Source organism: Macrobrachium rosenbergii, chromosome 13 (genome assembly GCF_040412425.1).
Source record: "Macrobrachium rosenbergii isolate ZJJX-2024 chromosome 13, ASM4041242v1, whole genome shotgun sequence".
Taxonomy (NCBI): domain Eukaryota; kingdom Metazoa; phylum Arthropoda; class Malacostraca; order Decapoda; family Palaemonidae; genus Macrobrachium; species Macrobrachium rosenbergii.
The window spans coordinates 49,209,746-49,234,428 of NC_089753.1; the positions used below are offsets into that span (position 1 = coordinate 49,209,746).

Consider the following 24,683-nt stretch of genomic DNA (forward strand, 5'->3'; position numbering starts at 1 on the left):
TGTAATCTTTGTAAATGGTTATTAGATACTTGTTAATAAAAAAGACGAATGAAAAATTCTATTATTTATTATTTTCAACTTTGTATCGCTCAATTTGTGATATATTTAACAGTGCGAGTTCGATCAATCTGACATCGCTCAATTGGTATCGCTCAATATGACTTATTTGATACTTCTCCCAAAATGACATCGCTCTAAACGACATCGCTCAAAATGACTTCGCTCAAACGACTGGGCACGAATACTACATATGTATACGATATCTGAAGAGACTGATGAATGTCAGAAGAAGTTAATAGACTGAGTGAGTTTTATTATTCGAAAACGACACTTTGATATGGTTAGATAAATGATATACCATTCAAATCAATCTCCCTATCCAAAAAGCGAACTAATTCCGAAAATATAAGCATAATATATCTCCGTCTAGTCAAGACTGGCCTTTTCTAGTATACAATATATATCTAAATGAAAGCATTGGCATGGCATATGCTCACACCATTTTAATATACTGGCATAATAATGAGATAGGATTCTCTTACCTGTGGACAATGGACAAAAGGTGTTGAAAAATAAGTCAATATATATACATATATATATGTGTGTGTATGTATGTATATATATGCATATTTTATAAATAACTGTATAAAATCATCCGTCCTTTCCACACGACCAGTCCATCTTAAAACTCTTTGATCTGCCCTTTTACCTACGCTAACCCCTTTATCATTCCTACTTACCTCCACATTTCTCACCCTTTCAATTCTTCTTATGACATATACAATATGCAAACATCTCCTATACTACAATTTCAACCTATTTCCTTTCAGTTACTTTCAATATCCACACTTCACCTCCACAGAGAATACTTGGTTCAATAATCCCTTCGTAAATTACCACCTTGCATTTCACTGCCTCTCTTTGGAATATATCTTCTTCTATAAACATACCACATAGAGATTTTTCTCCTTACTTTTCAAACTTAAAATTGAACTGTTTCATAACTAACACATGATCAACATGCATTCATTTCTTTCTCTAAATCTACACTATTCTTCCTCTATGAACCTTACTGTCATCTTAATTCCTCAATTAAAATCCATTCCTTCGGGACTTTTCCATCGCCTAGACTTACCTTACACACCCTGGTACCTTAATCTTTCTTCAGCTACTGAACTCCTCAACAGTCACTTCTGCAAGCACTGTCAAACTTAAATAACCCGTTCCACTCTCGTGTCATTCAACTCAGCCTTTCTCCTATCCTCTCCATTGAATAATACTTCAGAATAATCAGTCCATCGTCACAGGATTGAATTCACCTAAGACAGCAGCTCTCCACTTTCATCTTTTATTTTGAGACTCATTTTTCCATTAAACTCACAAGTTAATTCTTCATAAAATCGTAGCTCCCACTATGCCGCATTTCATGTTACATGATTCATTTTATTGCCCTCACCTTTTCCCTACTACTGTATTCCTTTACCTAATTTTCATTCTTGTGCGGCAAATGCACATCAAATAATCCTGTCTTTCCTCATTACACTTCTCATCCCCCTGTCCCATAACTCACTGTTTTTACTCAATCTTCCCAGCCTCCTGAAACCAAAAACAGTTCCTGCTGACTCTGTGTCCTCGTCCTGAAATCTTAAAACACTTTACAAACACTCCTTCAACCTCAAACTTTCTCCCTCAACCTCTGTGTCTTTCTCCTTCGACTTCAGTGTATTTCTCCCTCAACACTAGTGTCTTTCAACTTCAACCTTTGTGTCTGTCTCCTTCAACTTTGTGTTTTTTTCCTTGAACTTCAGTGTCTTTCTTCTTCAACTTCAGCATCTTTCTCCTTTAACTTCAGTGTCTTTCTCCTTCAACTTCTGTGTCTCTCTCCTTCAACTTCAGTGTCTTTCTCCTTCAACTTCTGTGTCTTACTCCTTTAACTTCAGTGTCTTTCTCCTTCAACTTCTCTGCCTTTCTCCTTCAACTTCAGTGTCTTTCTCCTTCAACTTCTGTGTCTTTCTCTTCAACTTCATTGTCTGTCTCCTTCAACTTCAGTGTCTTTCTCCTTCAACTTCTGTGTCTTTCCCCTTCAACTTCAGTGTCTTCTTCTTCAAATTCTTGTCCTTTCTCCTTCAACTTCTATGTTTTTTTCCTTCAACTTAAGTGTCTTTCTCATTCAACTTCAGTGTCTTTCTTCTTCATATTCTTTGCCTTTCTCCTTCAACTTTTGTGCCATTCTCCTTCAACTTCTGTGTCTTTCTCCTTCAAATTCTGTGCCTTTCTCCTTCAACTTCAGTGTCTTTCTCCTTAAACTTCAGAGTCTTTCTCCTTCAACCTTTGTGTCTTTCTCCTTCAACTTCAGTGTCTTTCTCCTTCAACTTCTGTGCCTTTCTCTTTCAACTTCAGTGTCTTTCTCCTTCAACTTCAGTGTCTTTCTCCGTCAACCTCTGTGTCTTTCTCCTTCAACTTCTGTGTCTTTCTCCTTCAACTTCAGTGTCTTTCTCCTTCAACTTCTGTGTCTTTCTCCTTCAACTTCTGCGCATTTCTCCTTCAACTTCAGTGTCTTTCTCCTTCAACTTCATTCAGTGTCTTTCTCCTTCAACTTCAAAGTCTTTCATCTTAACCTCTGTGCCTTTCTTCTTCAACCTCTGTGCTTTCTCATTCAACTTCTGTGTCTTTCTCTTTCAACTTCTGTGCCTTTCTCATTTTACTTCAGTGTCTTTCCCCTTCAACTTCTTGTTTTTCTCATTCAACTTCTGTGTCTTTCTCCTTCAACTTCAGTGCCTTTCTCCTTCAACTTCTGTGTCTTTTAATTCAACTTCTGTGCTTTCTCCTTCAACTTCAGTGCCTTTCTGATTCAACTTGTGTCTTTCTCTTTCAACTTCTGTATCTTTCTCCTTCAACTTCCTTGTCTTTTCCCTTCAACCTCAGTGTCAAAAATTCTCCTTTTTCCTTCAAATTCAGTGTCTTTCTCCTTCAACTTCTGTGCCTTTCTCCTTCGACTTCAGTGTCTTTCTCCTTAAGCTTCAGTGTCTTTCTCTGTCAACCTCTCTGTCTTTCTCCTTCAACTTCAATGTCTTTGTCCTTCAACTTCTGTGCCTTTCTCCTTCAACTTCAGTGTCTTTCTCATTCAACTTGTGTCTTTCTCCTTCAACTTCTGTGTCTTTCTCTTTGAACTTCTCTGTCTTTTCCTTCAACTTCAGTGTCGAAAATTCTCCTTTCTCCTTCAACTTCTGTGTCTTTCTCATTCGACCTCAATGTCTTTCTCCTTCAACTTCAGTGCCTTTCTCCTTCAACTTCTGTGTCTTTCTCTTTCAACCTCTGTGTCTTTCTCTTTCAACGTCTGTGTCTTTCTCCTTCAACTTCATTGTCTTTCTCCTTCAACTTCTGAGCCATTCTCCTTCAACTTCTGTGTCTTTCTAATTCAACTTCTGTGCCTTTTTCCTTCAACTTCTTTCTTTCTCCTTCAATTTCATTGTCTTTCTCCTTCAACTTCTGTAACTTTCTCATTCAACTTCCGTGTCTTTCTCCTTCAACTTCAGTGTCTTTGTCCTTCAACATCTGTGCCTTTCTCCTTCAACTTCAGTGTCTTTCTCATTCAACTTGTGTCTTTCTCCTTCAACTTCTGTCTTTCTCTTTGAACTTCTCTGTCTTTTCCTTCAACTTCAGCGTCGAAAATTCTCCTTTCTCCTTCAACTTCTGTGTCTTTCTCATTCGACCTCAATGTCTTTCTCCTTCAACTTCAGTGCCTTTCTCCTTCAACTTCTGTGTCTTTCTCTTTCAACTTCTGTGTCTTTCTCCTTCAACTTCTGTGTCTTTCTCCTTCAACTTCATTGTCTTTCTCCTTCAACTTCTGTGTCTTTCTAATTCAACTTCTGTGCCTTTTTCCTTCAACTTCTTTCTTTCTCCTTCAATTTCATTGTCTTTCTCCTTCAACTTCTGTAACTTTCTCATTCAACTTCCGTGTCTTTCTCATTCAACTTCAGTGTCTTTCTCCTTCAACTTCTGTGCCTTTCTCCTTCAACTTCTGTGTCTTTCTCCTTCAAATTCTGTGCCTCTCTCCACCTTCAGTGCCTTTCTCGTTCAACTTCAATGTCTTTCTACTTCAACTTCTGTCTTTCTCATTCAACTTATGTGTCTTTCTCCTTCAACTTCAGTGTCTTTCTCCTTCAACTTCTGTGTCTTTCTCCTTCCACTTCTGTATCTGTCTCCTTCAACTTCTGTGTTTTTCTCCTTCAACTTCTGTGTCTTTCTCATTCAAATTCTGAGCTTTTCTCCTTCAACTTCTGTGAATTTCCCTTTCAACTTCTGTGTCTTTCTCCTTCAACTTCTGTGCCTTTTCGTTGAACTTCCATATATTTCTCCTTCAACTTCAGTGTCTTTCTCCTTCGACTTCTGTGTCTTTCTCCTTCGACTTCAGTGTCTTTCGCCTTCAACTTCTGTGTCTTTCTCCTTCAACTTCTGTGCCTTTTTCCTTCAACTTCTGTGTCTTTCTCATTCAAATTCTGAGCTTTTCTCCTTCAACTTCTTTGTCTTTCTCCTTCTACTTCAGTGCCTTTCTCCTTCAACTTCTGTGTCTTTCTCCTTCAACGTCTGTGTCCTTCTCATTCAACTTCTGTGCCTTTCTCCTTCAGCTTCAGTGTATTTCTCCTTCAACTTCTCTGTCTTTCTCCTTCAACTTCTGTTTCTTTCTCCTTCAACTTCAGTGTCTTTCTCCTTCAACTTCTCTGTCTTTCTCCTTCAACTTCTGTTTCTTTCTCCTTCAACTTCAGTGTCTTTTACCTTCAACTTATGTGCCTTTCACCTTCAACCTCTGTGTCTTTCTCCTTCAACTTCTGTTTCTTTCTCCTTCAACTTCTGTTTCTTTCTCCTTCAACTTCTGTTTCTTTCTCCTTCAACTTCAGTGTCTTTCTCCTTCAACTTCTCTGTCTTTCTCCTTCAACTTCTGTTTCTTTCTCCTTCAACTTCAGTGTCTTTTACCTTCAACTTCTGTGCCTTTCACCTTCAACCTCTGTGTCTTTCTCCTTCAACTTCAGTGACTTTCTCCTTCAAGTTCAGTGTCTTTCTCATCCAACTTCAATGTCTTTTACCTTCAACTTCTGTGCCTTTCACCTTCAACCTCTGTGTCTTTCTCCTTCAACTTCAGTGTCTTTCTCCTTCAACTTCAGTGTCTTTCTCCTTCAACTTCTGTGCCTTTCTCCTTCAACTTCAGTGTCTTTCTCCTTCAAATTCTGTCTTTTTCCTTCTACTTCTGTGCCTTTCTCCTTCAACTTCAGTGTCTTTCTCCTTCAACTTCTCTGTCTTTCTCCTTCATCTTCTGTTCCTTTCTCCTTCAACTTCAGTGTCTTTTACCTTCAACTTCTGTGTCTTTCTCCTTCAACCTCTGTGTCTTTCTCCTTCAGCTTCAGTGACTTTCTCCTTCAAATTCAGTGTCTTTCTCCTTCAACTTCTGTTTCTTTCTCCTTCAACTTCTGTTTCTTTCTCCTTCAACTTCAGTGTCTTTTACCTTCAACTTTTGTGCCTTTCTCCTTCAACCTCTGTGTCTTTCTCCTTCAACTTCAGTGACTTTCTCCTTCAACTTCAGTGTCTTTCTCCTTCAACTTCTGTGTCTTTCTCCTTCGACTTCTGTGTCTTTCTCCTTCAACTTCAGTGTCTTTCTCCTTCAACTTCTGTGTCTTTCTCCTTCAACTTCAGTGTCTTTCTCCTTCAACTTCAGTGTCTTTCTCCTTCAACTGCTGTGTCTTTCTCCTTCAACTTCTGTGTCTTTCTCATTCAACTTCTGTGTCTTTCTCCTTCAACTTCTGTGCCTTTCTCATTCATTCAACTTCAGAGTCTTTCTCCTTCAACTTCTGTGCCTTTTTCCTTCAACTTCTTTGTCTTTCTCCTTCAACTTCAGTGTCTTTCTCCTTTAACTTCTGTGTCTTTCTTCTACTTCAGTGTCTTTCTCCTTCAGCTTCTGTGTCCTTCTCATTCAACTTCAGTCTCTTTCCCCTTCAACTTCTGTGTCTTTCTCATTCAACTTCAGTGTCTTTCTCCTTCAACTTCAGTGTCTTTCACCTTCAACTTTTGTGTCTTTCTCCTTCAACTTCTGTATTTTTCTCATTCAAATTCTGTGTCTCTAACCTCAGAGTCTTTCTCCTTCAAAGTGTCCTTTTTCAGCAGTCTCTGTATATTTCTTTCTCTAGAGACTTGAGTGAACTTTCGCCTTCAATAACACACACACACAACACACACACACACACATTCACACTCTATATATATAGTTTTTTCATATATATATATATATATATACTTAGGAATATATATATATATATATATATATATATATATATATATATATATATATATATATATATATATATATATATATATATATATATATATATATATATATATATATATATATATATATATATATATATATATATATATATATATATATATATATATAATGAATTCATACTACGTCCCAAAGCTGAAGATTACGCTTACCAGATTTCCTTTTACAGCAAACTTTGCCATTGGGACATTCTTCGGACATAACTGTTCTGCATCTTTTATTGCTCTTCTTGCAAGAACCTCCGGCAACCGCACAAGGCGAGTTCATGTCGCCACTCTGAAAAGGTAAGACGATATTGTTTTGGTTATTGGCAATTGCACGAAAGGTGAAATGGAAGGTAATTAATATCGAGGAATGATGACTAAATATACTGCAAGAGCCAGAAGGAAATAATAGAAATCAAGGTATCTAGCGCTTTCGTGTATTTAATATACGCTTCTTCAGGGTACTGTACTCTGAAGACGTGTATATTAAATACACGAAAACGCTAGGTACCTGTGACTTTATCATTTCCTTCCCATACGAAATGTAAAACCCATAATGAGATCAATGATGTTATTAAACATTCTACTAAGCTTTTTTCAAGGCACAGATATTAAATGCTCACACAGGGAAACATTTATCTTCAATAAACTATCTATCTATTTAAACATCAACAAATATTCAGCCAAAAATTACAGTTAATATCAAATTCATTGTACCTCGGGAATAACTTACACGCAAGATGAAATTTAACTGACAAGTGCTTTATCCCAGCCAGGATTCAGACCTGGGTCTTCGGTTTAGACCCTGGGATAGTCGACTTGACCACTCTGATATCAAGAGAGATATTAATGATCGGTTTTATTTTATATCTTCCCGGAGAATTCAGGTTCTCTATTTTTTCTCAATATCAACCCATCGCCCTCACATCCGATTGGCAAGTTTGCAACACTTGGCTTATTCTGAAGCTTTGTCCCTTGCGCGCATACATATGACTTTTTTGACATATTCACAAATGTTAAGCAACAAATATCATAACATTAAATTCACTATACTCAGGGAATAACTTACGATCAGAATTTGACAGGGATATAAATAGCACTATCGATATCAATTCATGTCTCTCTTGGCGGCCAAATATTCGAATCGACTTCTATCACTGAATCTGCACCAAAGCACAGGTTCGAATCCTGATAGGGGATCTGATGCATTTATCAATTACCATTCCTCTTGGGTGTAAGTTATTCGGAAGGCATACTGAATTTGATAGTAAATTATATTTGAGGCTTAATATTTATGAATTAAAAGGCATGTGTGCTTATGTTTGAAAAGTTCATAATCAGCAACGCGGTTTGATACTGATTCTAAGTACAAAACCTACACTCAACAGGAATATGCACAGCAGACCTAATATTAAATTCTATCTCTCTTGGTGGCTGAATGGTCAAGTCCACTGTATATCACTGTATCTAAACCGAAGGTCCAGGGTCGAATCTTGGCCAGAGAAGATGCACTTATCAATTAAGATCCCTCCTGGGTGTAAGTTATTCGCAAGGTATAGTGAATTTGATATCAAGTAATATATGTGTATATGCAGAAATCATATTATCTAACTGGCAATATATATATATATATATATATATATATATATATATATATATATATATATATATATATATATATATATATATATATATATATATATATTATATATATATATATAATATATATATATATATATATATATATATATATATATATATATATATATATATATATATATACATACTTACACACACACAAAGCAACAGTAAGACCAGTCTCCCCTTTATACATACAGACAATCCACCAATCCACAGGAAAGCCACGAAAGGTGAATGTACCCACCGGGATCGGATTATTTCTTCATCCCAATTAAGATTTCTGCCGGCGGGGATAACTGGTACAGACAACGTCTGTATGAGTAACACAACACCCGGTCCGATATTGAAAGATCAAAGGAGTGATGACTAAGATACTATTCACGCGAGACCTCATTCATTCAATGATTGACTGATGGGTTCGTTTCTCTGTTTCAGCGGAGTTAAACTTTTGGTTTTCTAGTGATCTCACGCCGCGCCGGACGATTCGCAGGTGGTTGCGCTAACGATCTGACTCTACCCGCAAGATGATTGACCTCATAGTGTTCTGACCTGTCCAAATACGATGTCCCAATTGGTTTCTGAAGCTTCCTGTTTTACCTGTTTGCAGGGAGGTTCATCACGGAGCCTCGCTGAGGGTGAGAACAGGGTTCAGTCCTAATCAGGAGGGATTGTGAAAGGAAATATATACTGTACTGGCAAAACAGGACAACATTAAATCTACTGACTTATTAAACGTAAAAGCTCTTTTAGAACAGGAAAAGCTTCTAGTCTTATCACGGAGCCTCGCAATGGGAGATAGAACAGAGTTCAGTCCTAATCAACAAGGATTATGAAATGAAATATACACTAGCAAAATTGGGAAATATTTGTCTACGGACTTCATAAACATAGAGGCTCTGTTAGAACAGGAATGGCTTCCAGCTTCATCACGGAGCCTAGCAGCGGTAGAGAGTTCAGTCCCAACCAGTAAGGACCGTGAAGGGAAATATACACTGGGAAAACATTTGCCTATTAGAATTAATTAACATACACACCTCGTTAAAACAGAACAGAATCCACTAAGTGCTGGTTCATTCTATTCATCTCATAAATTTAGATCGCTCCTACTTATAGGGCAACGCAACAGAAATTTCATTTTTTCAAATATTAGCAGGAATGTAGCTGAATCTGCCTTGATATAGGCGCGTCCCAGAAAACTTTGAAATTTGAATACTGGCAAGTGCAAACGAAGCAATCTTATCATTGATTACATAATGAAGAACTTCAAGGTTATTTGATGGCTTTTATGTGTAGGCTACATGTAATAAACTAGTGGTTTTACTATTGTCACCATTATTTTTATGGCTGGGGCAGAGGAAAGAATAATGGTTTATATAAATTATCATTATTATTAGAAATGACTCCCTACAAGCTAAATGCCGTTGAAACAGCAATATTATTGTTATTATTATTATTATTATTATTATTATTCTTATTCTTATTATTATTATTATTATATCTAGCTGATTTATATACGTTGGTCGACTAGTAGCCTACTTGGTTCGTTTTCGTTTTAAAATCGCTTGCGATGCACTGACTAAGCAATTTCTTTTTATAATGTGATTCGTCCATATTTTACGTATTTCAGATATTTGGATACAATTTTTTTTTTTTGCACGTATTATTATTATTATTATTATTATTATTATTATTTATTATTATTATTATTATTATTATTATTATTATATATATTTATATACGTTGGTCGACTAGTACTTTTCGTTTTCGTTTTAAAATCGCTTGCGATGCACTTACTAAGCAATTTCTTTTTATAATGTGATTCGTCCATATTTTACGTATTTCAGATATTTGGATGCAATTTTTTTTTTTTTGCAACGAGCTAACAATATATTTTTATTTTACTTTTCTTGTAAAAGCTTCCTAGCTCATTGTAACATATTTTCCATCACTGACTTACTATATGTTTTGTATCATTTCGTGCACTGAAGACGTTTAAAATACAGTTTTACAAAGATTGACCCTGAAAATAGGATATACTGATTTAGAAAAGAACCTGCGCCTATTAGAAAGGTTCGCCAATTAAATAAATCCATAGTGAAAATAGATATTAATCAAGAATAGAAAGTCACAACGATCTGTGTCGCGGGTTCAAATCCGCAGCCGGCCGGTCAGAGGGCGGACACTTTGCTATCCGTGTAGACACCCTGGGATTATGTATGTAATCAACGGATAGGTATGCTGAAAGCAAATGGGTGTTACAGATTCATACACACACAAAAAACAAAGCCACTCCAAAACCTAAAAACATAACAGACGCCTTACACGTCTCGAACTGTCGGCCTAAACTGCTCACGTCTCTTCGCTGCTGGGAGAAAGGGAGCGGGGGATTTGGCAGATACATATACGCATGTGCTACCGGGGTCTAAGCGATGTCAGGCAGGGCAGCCGATCGAGGCTATGGCCTACCCCAACGCCAAATCAAAGTCCTTCAAAAGAAGGCATCGTGCTTACCCCATATGAAAAATGGGAAAAAAAGCACGTTAAACGAAGAAGAAGAAGAAGAAAGTCACAACGAAGACGGTTACCAAAACATCCTATAACCGCCACTAATCAATAGCACGTCGAACACCTATGCTACACAATTAGACATCCTCCGCTCACGTGTGAAGCCTGATTTGTCTAGAAGTCAAACTGGCGTCGCAGCACGATCGGTCAGTGACATCAGTTACACTCCAAATCGGGTAGAAAAGTCTTTTATCAATTTTCCGATCGTTCAAATGACAAATACACTCTAGGAAACAATTACAAAAACTCCCACTCAGAACCATAAAATGATATATCTAATTATCAGATGAGAGCGCGCGCGCACGGAAACCTCGCGTGTTGTAGAACAATAAAAATTGATAGCAATGACATGAGGTATTCCGAAATACGGTGGGTATAATTGTGAAGTGATACCGAAGATCTTTTGTTACCCCACGCAAATGTTTCCTAATTGCAAGTAATTTTTCTGAGGAACATCGCTATTACTTTTGAGAGAGAGAGAGAGAGAGAGAGAGAGAGAGAGAGAGAGAGAGAGAGCAAAATAATATGTAAACAACCTATTCAAGTAAATTCATACAATCTAACTCAATTCATGTGTTGAGAGAGAGAGAGAGAGAGAGAGAGAACTGAAGTCTTATGTACACACAACACTCATGTAAATTCATACATATCCTATCTGAACACAAACCCTGAGAGAGAGAGAGAGAGAGAGAGAGAGAGAGAGAGAGAGAGAGAGAGAGAACCGAAATCTTATGTAAACAACCTATTCAAGTCAATTCATAAATAATTTAACTGAATTCAGGTGCTGAGAGAGAGAGAGAGAGAGAGAGAGAGAGAGAGAGAGAAGAGAGAGTATAATATATTCTGCATCGTCTAAGGTGGAAAGACAGCTGAGGGTGTGTGTATTTTGCAAAACAGGAAGATAAATACACTTGACACCTATAGTAAACTAAAAATTCTCAAATAATGTAATTAATTTTGTTTAAATATTTCAAGAGAATTATAGTGGGCATTTCACTTACATAATCACCTCAGACTCAATGCTGTTTAGGGAATGCTTAGGGGAAGAGATCATTGCAGTGCTGGACAGGGAGCACCAATGGTTAGGTTAGGTTAAGTTTAGGTTTGGTAATGCCTGGGTTTGGTTAGGTTAGGTTAGATACTGCCTATTAGGTACCGCCTAGGTTAGGTTAGATTAGGTACTGCCTAGGTTAGGTTAGGTACTGTCTATGTTAGGTTAAGTTAGGTACCACCTAAGTTAGGTTAGGTACTGCCTAGGCTAGGTACCACATAAGTTAGGTTGGGTTAGGTACCGCCTAGGTTAAGTTAGGTTAGGTACCACCTAGATTAGGTTAGGTTAGGTTAGGTATCACCTAGGTTAGGTTAGGCAAGGCCTATGAAATTATAATGTTGGTTCTGGAACTCGGGTGATTTGGGTATATCAGAAAACGTTGACAATACTAGACAGAGAGATCTATTATTATTATTATTATTATTCAAAACTTCGGCCCAGCTGTGATAATGCTGGTAAGTTCATTACAATGGCAGGTAAATCTAAGTAGTACCTCCGCGTTGGCGATTTCCTTCTAACTTGACTTTTTCTACAGTGTTTTGGCTAATTATGGATTTCCTTCAAGTTTTGTTGCACGAATGTTTAACAGTGTAATTTTGTCCATCAACAAGACAGAGCATGGGTATGTCTGTTTCGAACGTTTCATATCCCGTCCGGCAAGTGCAATAACTTGTTAACATATGGGTACCCCGCCCGCCCCCCCCCACAGGCCAGTACTAAACACGGCGAAGGAACATTCCATTTGGCCGATAACAAACAAATGCACCGCCAGTATCAGAAGCCCTAAAAGTGTAGAAAAACCAGTTTCCAAGGTAAAAACAGGCGCAGAGCTTGGAATTAACCGGTGTTAAAGTAATTAATACTTTGGAGGCCAAGGGTAAGGATAACCCGAGTTAGAAACAGAAGCAGTAGTTTAAGAAGGGACCTCAATTCTTGCATGATAAATGCTTAATTTGGTCTGTTTAACTGTTAAACAAGCAATACGGTCTTACATTAGATTATTGAACTTTCATCTGAAAGCTATAACAACGATCCTTAGTTGAAAACATTAATTTAGCTCAATTCTGATCAAGCAACGATACACAGACTATCTAAAGGCATTCTCTTTTATATATATATATATATATATATATATATATATATATATATATATATATATATATATATATATATATATATATAAAGAGCTGAGGGCAGTGAAACAGACTGGTACATAAAAACATCTTTATTTGTGCCGACGTTTCAAGACAACTAGTCTCATTTTCAAGGTTGCAATAAAAGAATAAATATTGAGAATACATATAAATTATACAAAAATCTCTTTAAAAAGCATTTGTACATAACCATAGTTTATGCGTTGTTGGAGTACCAACCTATATAGAAGGGAGAAGGAGGGCGACTGGAATATGGGTAAGTGAAAAGCAAGGAAGACGGTTACGACAGGTAGAGAGGGGTGGAGGAGTTTTGGGCATTTAACAGTGGTACTGTCTGTTCGATAAAAGTTTTATCATGTACAAATGGAACACTGGCATAGATTTGAAGTTTGGGAACAGCTGGAATTTTGAATTTTGGCATGAAGTTGTCCTCTAATATTTTCCGCACATATTGAAAAAATAGGTTAGATGGAAAATAATTGTTGGTGAAAAAACAGTGCAAAAATTGTATTTCCTTATTAAAAACTTGCCAGTTCGAGGATAAATGGAAAGCTCTATATAAAAGAGTAGACAAAGCATTTAGTTAAAAAAAAAAAAAAAAACAGCTACTGTGGAAGTTGGATCCTAAACCAGTAAAAGTGGGCTCCCTCCAAATACTCGTGTTAAAACAATCTGATTCTCGTGAAACTGAAACATCTAAATAGGATAACTTATTATCCTGTTCAACTTCAATACTAAATTTTGTATTCGGATGTCTACTGTCAGCGGGATCGAGGAATGCTTCAGCATCAGACCGAGATCTAAACAACGTAAAAGTATCATCTACATAATATGTAGATGATACTTTTACGTTGTTTTTATCTTTTGTAGAATAAAGGGTAAATACTGAGAGGGCAGCTGTCCAGCCACTACTCCTCGAAGTGACATAAAAATATTTGCGAACGTTGGGCCCAGAGGGCAACCCATCGCCATCCCATCAATTTGTTTAAAAGCAGTGTTATTAAAAATAAAGGCAGTGTCCAGCACAGCAAGTCAAGGAATCTTCTTTTTCAAAACCATCGGAGTTAAAATTATGGAATAAGGTATTAGGATCCGGGAATAATTTATGAATAATGATGTCAATGGTCTCTTCAACAGGAACATTTGTGAATAGAGACTCGACATCAAGGCTAGCCATAATTTTAGGATCCAACTTCTATAGTACTTTTTTTTTTTCTAATTTTAAACTAAATGCTTTGTCTACTCTTTTATATAGAGCCTTCCATTTATCCTCGAACTGGCATGTTTATAATAAGGAAATATAGTTTTTACACTGTTTTTTCACCAACAATTATTTTCCATCTAACCTATTTTTTCAATATGTGCGGAAAATATTAGAGGACAACTTCATGCCAAAATTCAAAATTCCAGCTGTTCCCAAACTTCAAGTCTATGCCAGTGTTCCATTTGTACATGATAAAACTTTTAGCCAAAAGCTTTCTCAAATAATTTCTAGCCATTATGGAGCCGTGAAAATTAATCTAATTCCAAAGAATCCTTTGAAAATTAGTTCTTTATTCAATACTAAAGACCGGTTAAACGACCGATATGACGTCTGGGGTGGTATATAAATATGACTGTCCTCGGTGTTTTCGAGGAACTTACGTGGGTTGCACCCAAAGACTTCTTAAGGTTCGCGCCGAGTCTCACAAAGGTGTGAGCTATCGAACGGGCAATAAACTAAGTAATCCCGAATTTTCAAATATAAGAGACCGTGCCAAAAAATGTGGTAATAACATCGAATACGATCAATTTAAAATCATTACAAGGGCCTCCTCCGAGCTAGCACTCTGTATTCTGGAATCGTTAATTATCAAACAGACAGCACCATTGCTGAATGCCCAAAACTCCTCGCGTTCGGGTCGTTTCGGCCGTAAGTCATTTAGGCTGTAAGCATGTTTGCGTGCAAAATGGGCGCCGTGTTTAGTACCAGCCCCTTGGGGATGTACGTAAAACATAAAATGATAACGGTAAATACCATAAACATAACGTCTTACATTGTTTTGGATATTACGGCCTAAGTGACTTACGGCCGAAATGACCAGGACCGAACTCCTCCACCCCTCCCTACATGTCGTAACCGTCTTCCTTGCTCTTCACTTCCCCATATTCCAGTCGCCCTCCTTCTCCCTTCTATATAGGTTGGTACTTCCAGCAACGCATAAACTATGGCTATGTACAAATGATTTTTAAAGAGATTCTTGCATAATTGATATGTATTCTCAATATTTATTCTTTTATTGAAGCCTTGAAAATGAGACTAGTTGTCTTGAAACGTCGGCACAAATAAAGATGCTTTTACGTACCAGTCTGTTTCCACTGCACTGCCCTCAACTCTTGATATATCTAACTAATTTGCTGTCCTGCCTGTATCCTTTATATATATATATATATATATATATATATATATATATATATATATATACATACAACATTATATATATATATATATTATATATATATATATATATATATATATATATATATATATATATATATATATATATATATATATATATATATATATATATAATTTGTTTTATATATAATTTGTTTTTAATGAAGTATGAACAAATACGTAAAAATGTGGTTAAATAGCCAAGTGATTTGAGAACCATTAAATTCAGTATTTTATAAAAAAAAATAAATCCGACAATTGCTTTTAACAAAAGCAATTTACGGAATACACATATATCCTCGCCAACTAATGATACAAAATAAATGATGGAACTACTTTTTTCTGAAACTGAACCAGCACTGAATCACGACACTGGAACCATAATCATATAATTTTCTTTATAATCAAAATTAATTGTTAGATCATATAGTGGGTGTTCGGTCAGACAGACTAGAAAAAGATTTAATATATATATATATATATATATATATATATATATATATATATATATATATATATATATATATATATATATATATATATATATATATATATATATATATATATATATATATATATATATATATATATATATATATATATATATATATATATATATATATATATATATACATACACACACACACACACATGCACACAGTGTAATCACCCAGTACAAAAGGAGGGATTACATAAAAATATTGGGTATCATACTGATGTCTACTCAAATTAGTGAGATAACTTAGACATAACACCAGTAACAACCGCACAAAATTGATGTCATGGTAACATTTTCCTAATCCAAATAAACACCCACTCGTGTTGGTCTCACAACTGATCATAACTAAACTAAAGGCAAATGATTATAGCTTTAGTTTCGTGATTCATTGTCGTTTCTCTTTCAGAATGAAAGGAGTGAAAGGAAGAGCGAATATCTCCGGCGGTTTGTTTAACTCGCAAATAAAAGTGTTATTATTTATTTTGTTGCATTAGTTGGCAACGGGAGATAAAGAGCAAATGAGTGGCGTGTTTTCAAATAGCAAGTATCTGTATTAAAAAATAAGACATCATGGAAATGAAGGTACTATGGACACGAAGAAGAAGAAGAAGTAGTAGAAGAAGACGGAGAGACCTCATTCAAGAAGGCATGGCAGACAAAGAAATAAACGAAAGGAAGACACAAGCTATAAACAGCGACCCCCACCATGGATTAAGCTAAGATCCATTTATCACTTATAAAATTCCCTTTCGGTGATAATTCCCCATCGGGGATATTCCCGAAGTAGCGTGAATTGGATATTAAACATTTGTAGCTTCATGAATATATATAAATCACGGTGTGATAAAAATTTCATACGTATATGTATATATATACATATATGTATATATATGTCTGTGTGAATATGTAACGCGCACACCGTGACATCTTTCATATTCACTAATACTAAGCCACGGAAATCGTTTCATATCCAATTCACTATACCTCGAAAATAACTTACACCCTTGGGTATAAGTTATTCCCAAGTATAGTGAATTGGATATTAAAAGATATATGTGGCTTAATACTGTGACACACACACACACACACACACACACACACACACATACACATATATATATATATATATATATATATATATATATATATATATATATATATGTATATATGTATATATATATGTGTGTGTGTGTGTGTAATCTCCCTATTACCAGCTTTATTTTATTTCCATGAAAAACAACTGGTACAGTAAGTAACACGACATAGATTTCATCATCAAACTGCGTGGTTCAGCTCGATTTTCGCTGACACCTGACACTGAAGTAATGATGAAATCTCTCCCTTCCCTGGAGAAACCTTTGAGTGTTATCTCCTTTCAATTACTGATATCGCAGACGCCTTTCTCAATTATTCTTTTTTCAGTTTTCAAAGAATTTTTTGAGGCTCAGTATACCTACAACCAGCCCTAGAATAGAATAGAATATAGAATTTGGACCAAAGGCCAAGCGCTGGGACCTATGAGGTCATTCAGCGTGGAAAGGGAAATTGAGAGTAGAAAGGTTTGAAAGGTGTAACAGGAGGAAAACCTCGTAGTTTCACTAGAAAAAAAAATTGTTAGGAGAGGGTGGATAGCAAGACGGAAGAAAGAGAATATAAATGGAGGTACAGTAAAAGCAATGAAAAGGGTTGCAGCTAGGGCAAAAGAGGCACTGCAAAGAACCTTAAGTAATGCGTACAGTGCACCGCGTGAGATGCACTTACGACACTGCCCCCTTACGGGGAACCAGCCTCAGATTCTCTGTGGGTCAGATTTATGGTAAGATTTGGGTATGCATATCCTTGAATTTGTCACTGGTGCCCAAAAGGCATGCAGTGAGTGAGAAAGTGATTTATAGGAAGAAATGGGCATGCATATCCTTGAATTTGTCATTGGTGCCCAAAAGGCATGCAGTTAGTAAGAAAGTGATTTATAGGAAGAAATGGGCATGCATATCTTTGAATTTGTCATTGGTTCCCAAAAGGCATGCAGTGAGTGAGGGAATGAATTATAGGAAGATCTGGGCATGTAACCCCTTCCAATTTGTCACTGGTGCCCAAAAACCCTGCATAAGTAAAAGAGTGATTTATAGGAAGATGTGGGAATGTACCCCCCCTCAATTTGTCATTGGTGTCCAAAAGGCCAGCAAAGAGTGAGTGATTTATAGGAAGACTTCGGCATGTACCCCCTCAAATTTGTCACTGGTTCCCAAAACGTCCGCCAAGTGAGGGAGATTTATAGGAAGACTTGGGTATGTAGCCTACTATATCCTTGAATTTGTCATAGATGCCCAAAAGGACTGCTATGAGTGAAAGTGTGATTTATAGGACGACTTGGGCATATATATCCTTGAATTTGTCATTGGTGCCCAAAAAGCGTGCAGGGAGTGAGCGAGTGATTTATAGGATTTGGGCATGTAAATCCTTGAATTTGTCATAGATGCCCAAAAGGCCTGCAATGAGTGAGAGTGATTTAAATGAAGATTTGGGCATGTACATCACTGAATTCGCCATAGATGCCCAAATGGCCTGCAATGAGTGAGAGTGATTTGTAGGAAGATTTGGGCACGTATATCCTTGAATTTGTCATTGGTGCCCAAAAGTCCTGCAATGAGTGAGAGAGTGAACTTAATCTATTTTAGGGGCTTACCTTGTCCTTCTCACTCTTCCTGGCGTCAGCCACGTACACCGCAAAAATACTGATGAAGATGAAAAGGCAAATGAACTTTGCGTTCATGATGGCTCACGAAGTGAGGCTATCTACCACGAATATCAAAAAAACTTCCGATCCTCAACTTCTCCCAATTTCAGGGTAATCTCAGGACTCTGAGCTGCAAGGGGAGCGTCTCAGAGAGTTTAGAGGTTACCACGAATCACTCCAGTCCTCTTCCAGACCCTTGCTTGAGAGAAGGGAGTCTGCAAAAGGCTTCCAACTGACGAGCTTCTGATCCAAAGGGGCGGGGGGAGCCAGGAACGAGCTTCGGGAGTCTAGAGACTGCGGAGCCGCTTCCAACGACTCTGAAACGAGCTTTGAGAGACCACCTCCTCCTCCCAGGGACCCCAAGAAACGACGAGCGGCCCACTTCTTCCCGCGATGGTTACGAAAACTCGTCTGAGACTCTCCTGACGAGGGTCTTGGTGATTATATTCCCGACGTGGACCCCGCCTCCGGGACCTCTCAGGGGCTCTCGGACCAATCAGTGAAAGTGGAGCATCTGTTTCTCAAACCGGAGTAATGCTGCTATGTCGAAACACTCAGGAAGGCGTTGATGGGTTTTGGCTTTTCCGGTAAGCCCAATTGACATTCCACGGAAGCCATCTCCTTTTATCTCAGCTTCCATTGCGTGATCGATGTAGTGAGCTTAAGCAACGCCAAGATCCCACACGCTAACATGATGGAGATATCAATTTGGGACCTCCGCCGGAGTACACAGGGACCAGGTGTCGCTCTAAATTCGGGGATGCCCGAATACAGTTCCTCTTAAAACTTTATCCATCAACTGCAAAACTTTCAAATGTATTGGAGCACATAATACAAGACGGTCCTGATAGAATTGATAAATCCGGCATATTGTAACTTCAATAACGACTAGTTAGTTGTGTGGGTAGAAATGATCTTTGTCATGCCTTGGGCTGAAACCTTGAGCTTATCACAGAATTTAATAACTTCTACAGTTGTATAAAGCTTTCAAATCCCACTCAAAGCATAACACTTGATTACTATAACAGCGTCCCATTTTCTCCATTTTTTAATCAATATCCTTATCAATTCCCCCCGTTATTTCATCTTCTCTCTCTTCTGATTTTCGCGATAAGGTCTAGAAATTGTCTCTCAGACATTAAACGGTAAATTGCCGTGTGCTACTTGTGGCAATGTGTAATACGTCGTGGAAAAATAAAGAGAAAAAAGAAAATAAATTGAAAAGACCTCGCTCAGACGCATCTCTCATTATCAGTGGCCATGGCAATCAATGACTCAAATCCTTCACTTCCTATCCGAACAATAAAATATCGAGTTGGGGAAAATATCTTGACTTCATTAGTAAGAGTGCTATAACATATCATGTCACAGATAACATAAGGAAATCTGTTTACGAGAACTCAACGAAGGTAATCAGATTACTTTCTCCAGATCATGTCACAGATAACATAAAGAAATCTGTTGACGAGAACTCAACGCAGGTAATCAGATTACTTTCTCTAGATATCTGTTTATTAATTTTCTAATCTCTCTTTTTTTTCTAATAACTGATCTCTTCTTTCTGTATTTCGTATTACCTTCTGTTACGTCTTCCAAATGAACGCCATATTCTTTGGAAGCTTGAATTTCCGGTCAGTGGCCCCTGCGGTGGGCTTGTGCATTATGAATAAGGTTCATCTTCTGAATAATAATAATAATAATAATAATAATAATAATAATAATAATAATAATAATAATAATAATGTATGACGGGAGTAGACCCTCTTTTAAGCATGTTCTGTTGAAAAAAAGGCAGCATCAGTGGAAATGATTTCATATAAAGTCTTTTCGATTTTTTTCACTATTCTCTTTTCTTCAGGGCTGATAATATCTGCTAAGAGCTGGCCGATGTACATAATCTGGATAAGGATATAACAATAATATTGACAATACCAATAATTGCATTTCAAGTCAACGGCCCCTGTGAGCTGGTTCCATGTGAATAGAATTCATAATAATAATAATAATAATAATAATAATAATAATAATAATAACAATAATAATTGAATTTCAAGCGAATGGCCCCTGTGGGCTTGTACCATATGAACAGGGCTCACATTCTGAATAATTATAATGATAATAATTATGAAGATTAACATAAAATAACAAGTCAAAGGGGTGTCCTGAGAAGGAAACCCTACCAAGACTGGGCAATCCGCTGCCAAAAATGTTAGTCACCCCAAAAGTTGCATTCCTATCTCTCCCAAAATCTAGATTTTCTTTCCACCCACTTGGCCCACCTTTGGTCAGATTTTCGTCGAAATCCACACGTCACTCTTTGCGTCATATTTGCTAACAGGCAAGCATGCCGAATAAAGGGTTGCCAAATCAGTACTGTCGAAAATGACGGTAATGCAAGAGAGGGTCGATAGGAGCTTCCGCATCTAGGGGATATTATATATATATATATATATATATATATATATATATATATATATATATATATATATATATAAATATATAACATATATATAAAGGAAGTCCCCACTTTGGGAACATTATATAATATTTATATATATATATACATATATATATATATATATATATATATATATATATATATATATATATATATATATATATATATATATATATATGTTCCCAAAGTGGGGACTTCCTTTATATATATGTATATATATATATATATATGTATATATATATACATATATATATATGTATATATATATATATATGAATGCATTATTCGTCCAACTTACCCTGAGTAATTTTGGATGAGGTTGTTGGCCCCACGCCCTGCGTCAATCCCCACATTCAAGGGGTTTGTGCCAATGGCATCTGGCATTTCTCGGTGGTCCCACGTCCAAGAGCTGACCAGACCCACTGCTGATTAGCTTTTCTATTGATAAGTCAATCAATTTTACAGGTAATGTATTATGTGCGGTACTTTGGTCAATAGGCTAGGATAAGATAATTCAGCTTCAATGACTTTTTAGTGACAAGCTTCAAAAGGAAAGGAAGCAATATAGAATTCAGGCCACCGGCCAAGCGCTGGGACCTATGAAGTCATCCAACGCTGAAAGAGATATAGACAGCAAGAAGGTTTGAAAGGTGTAACAGGAGGAAAACCTCAAAGCAGTTGCACTAAGAAACAACTGTTACAGAGTGGTAAGTCAGATGGAAGAAAAAGAATAAGAACGGAGATACAGTAAATGAACGAAAGAAGTTTCAGCTAGGACCCGAAGGGACGCTGCAAAGAACGTTAAGTAATGCCTACAGTGCACCATGTGAGGTATACTGACAGTACTAACCCCCTGCAGGACAAGTTTCAAAAGTGTTATTAACTATATGACTTTCTGTTGCAATTCAGACGGATTCATGTTATTAGTTTAGTAAGATAATGTACAATACAAAACATTTTCTTTATAGGATTTAAAAAATTTAAGGAAATATACAATACAATACCATCCTAACAGAATTCAACTTGCATTTTAATAACTGAATTAAATTATCTATTAATTTTTTAAATTTATTTTTCTTTTTTAATAAGTGACCTCTTCTTTCTGCATTTCCCTTTACCTTCCGCATCTTCTTTCAAATGAACATCGTATTCTTTACAATTATTCTTTATAAGCTCGAATTTCAAGTCAGTGGCCCTGTGGTGGGCTTGTTCCATATAATAATAATAATAATAATAATAATAATAATAATAATAATAATAATAATAATAATAATAAAAAGTACTAGTAAATAGGAAAATTACTTATTCTAACTGATACAACAACCAGAGCATATAAAGATGGTGACAAATAAAAAACATTTCCCGGTACATTTCAGCACAGGCCGTGAAAATGTGTGCAAAATAGCCAATTACGATTGCAAAATACCAATCAAACACACACACAAGTGTTCTTGTTACGACAAGCACTAAGTAAAGAAAGGAAAGCAAGATACTTATTTTATGAAGTTACTCACTGTGATCACGTCTTGAAATAAAGACGAAAGCTCAAGGTCTGCGACCTTTCCTTTCACCTTTTCCTGGAGCCCTTCTTATATTTATATGCCACGGGACCATTGTGGTATTGGATGCATAAATACAGAAGTGACATATTATTATTATTCAGAAGACGAACCCTATTCATATGGAACAAGCAAGTATATCTTAGTTTAACCAGACCACTGAGCTGATTAACAGCTCTCCTAGGGCTGGCCCGAAGGATTAGATTTATTTTATGTGGCTAAGAACCAACTGGTTACCTAGCAACGGGACCTACAGCTTATTGTGGGATCCGAACCACATTATGACGAGAAATGAATTTCTATCACTAAAAATAAATTCCTCTAATTCTTCATTAGCGGGGTAGGAGAGTCGAACGCTTGGCCAACAGCGTTCCAGGCGACAGCTCTATCCACCCCTCCAACGAAGAACTGAACAAGCCCACCACAGGGGCCACTGATATAAAATTCAAGTTTCCAAAGAATATGGTGTTCATTAGAAAGGAGTAAGAGGAGGTAATGGAAAATACAGAAAGAAGAGATCTCACTTATTAAAAATGGGGAAAAATTTAATAGGGTAATAAATATATAGAAATGTATTAAAATGCAAGAACAGTGTCAGGGTCGTAAAGCATTGCATCCTAGCTTGAACTTCTGAAGTTCCAGCTGCACGACAACGCAGTTACCGCCTTGAAGTTGAAGTTGAATAGAGCATAAGAGGTGAGTAACAACGTGATGTTAAGGCACTTTTGAGAAATACATTCATCTGAACTTAAATAAATAATAATTCCTGTTGTTTGGAATTAATTCTGTACACAGGAAACAAAATTCTGAAAAGTACTTTTAAGCACTGCCAACCCACCCCTAAAATACGAAAAAATCTAAAAGAGAAAATAGAAGCTGTACTTAATGGGAAAAACTCATTTATAAGTCTCACCATGAGGAAACGGAGATAACACATATTGAAACAACCCACTAATAAGATGTTAAGTGTCCTCATGAGAAAATGGAGGCCACACATAATGAAAAAACCATTTTATTAATATGCTCCCAAGAAAATTAGCCAGTCCACCAGCCTACCACAAACCTCTTTACGCAGGACTGCATCTAAACACCAACTTTCATATAACTTACTGACCATATGGACATACTCATATAATTATGACATCTCGTATATAAACAAATGTTGTAATGGAAATATCATAATATGAATTAATTTTATTTGTGGTATTCAGTAAACAAAGAAATTGTTTTAGAAAAAAATAAAAAAGAATGACATCAAGATATCCAGTCCAATGATGCTATTGACAACTCCCGCCTACCAGTCGACCCACCAGCGATTGTGTACTATGATGAAATATATATATAACACACACACACACACATATATATATATATATATACATATATATATATATATATATATATATATATATATATATATATATTATATATATATATATACTGTATATACACACACCCACACATATATATATATATTTATATATATATACAATATTTATCACTTACACAATTGTCCTGTAAATTAATGCAATCAATAACAGGACCTCATTTAAACCGGATGGTATGTAGCAGAGATATTTTCCAGGTAAGGTATATATATATATATATATATATATATATATATATATATATATATATATATATATATATATACATCTGTACACATCTACACACACATATATATATATATATATATATCCAAACAAACACTCAATTTCCAGACGATAGGGACAGTTAGCCCTGGAAAGCTTGTTGCTTTTCCTGAATAAATATCTCCGCTTTATACCACCCAGTTTAAATGAGGTCCTGTTATTAAATATACAGTATATATATATATATATATATATATATATATATATATATATATATATATATATATGTATACATATGTATAAACACTGTATAGACATTTATATATGTAAACAACACATATTTATATTGTATATATATTATATAAATACATATAAATGTGTATATATAATATATATGTATTTATATACACACAAACATACATACATATACATATAAACTCCAACGCCAAGTGACGCACGCAAAGCGCTCCTGTGAAATTCCGCCACTTGTGTACTCTCTGTGCTTTATCTTCCACGCATCTCCAGTCTTCTGTCTATTGGTTCTCGTTCAAGTAGGTGTGGGTCTTCCAACCCTTTTGGCGTCCACAGAAACCCAGCTGACACTGTCCGGTGCTATTCTCCCTGGGGTGGTTCGAAGGACATGTCCAGGCCATTTCAACCTCCTTTTCATCT

The 24,683-nt window shown here is 36.3% G+C and overlaps 1 protein-coding gene across 3 annotated transcripts in view; it reads right to left on the reverse strand.

Annotated features, from left to right (window-relative positions):
* LOC136845289 (uncharacterized) overlaps positions 1-24,683 on the reverse strand; it is a 128,669-nt gene that overhangs the window by 50,841 nt on the left and 53,145 nt on the right. For 2 of the 3 annotated variants that reach the window (XM_067115466.1, XM_067115467.1), the window contains one exon: positions 6,487-6,610. In XM_067115466.1, the coding sequence (XP_066971567.1) occupies positions 6,487-6,601 (115 nt within the window). In that variant the 5' untranslated portion in view covers positions 6,602-6,610. Of the gene's footprint in view, positions 1-6,486; positions 6,611-18,351; positions 18,821-24,683 lie in introns of those variants that run through there. The other variant, XM_067115465.1, reaches the window with a different exon arrangement.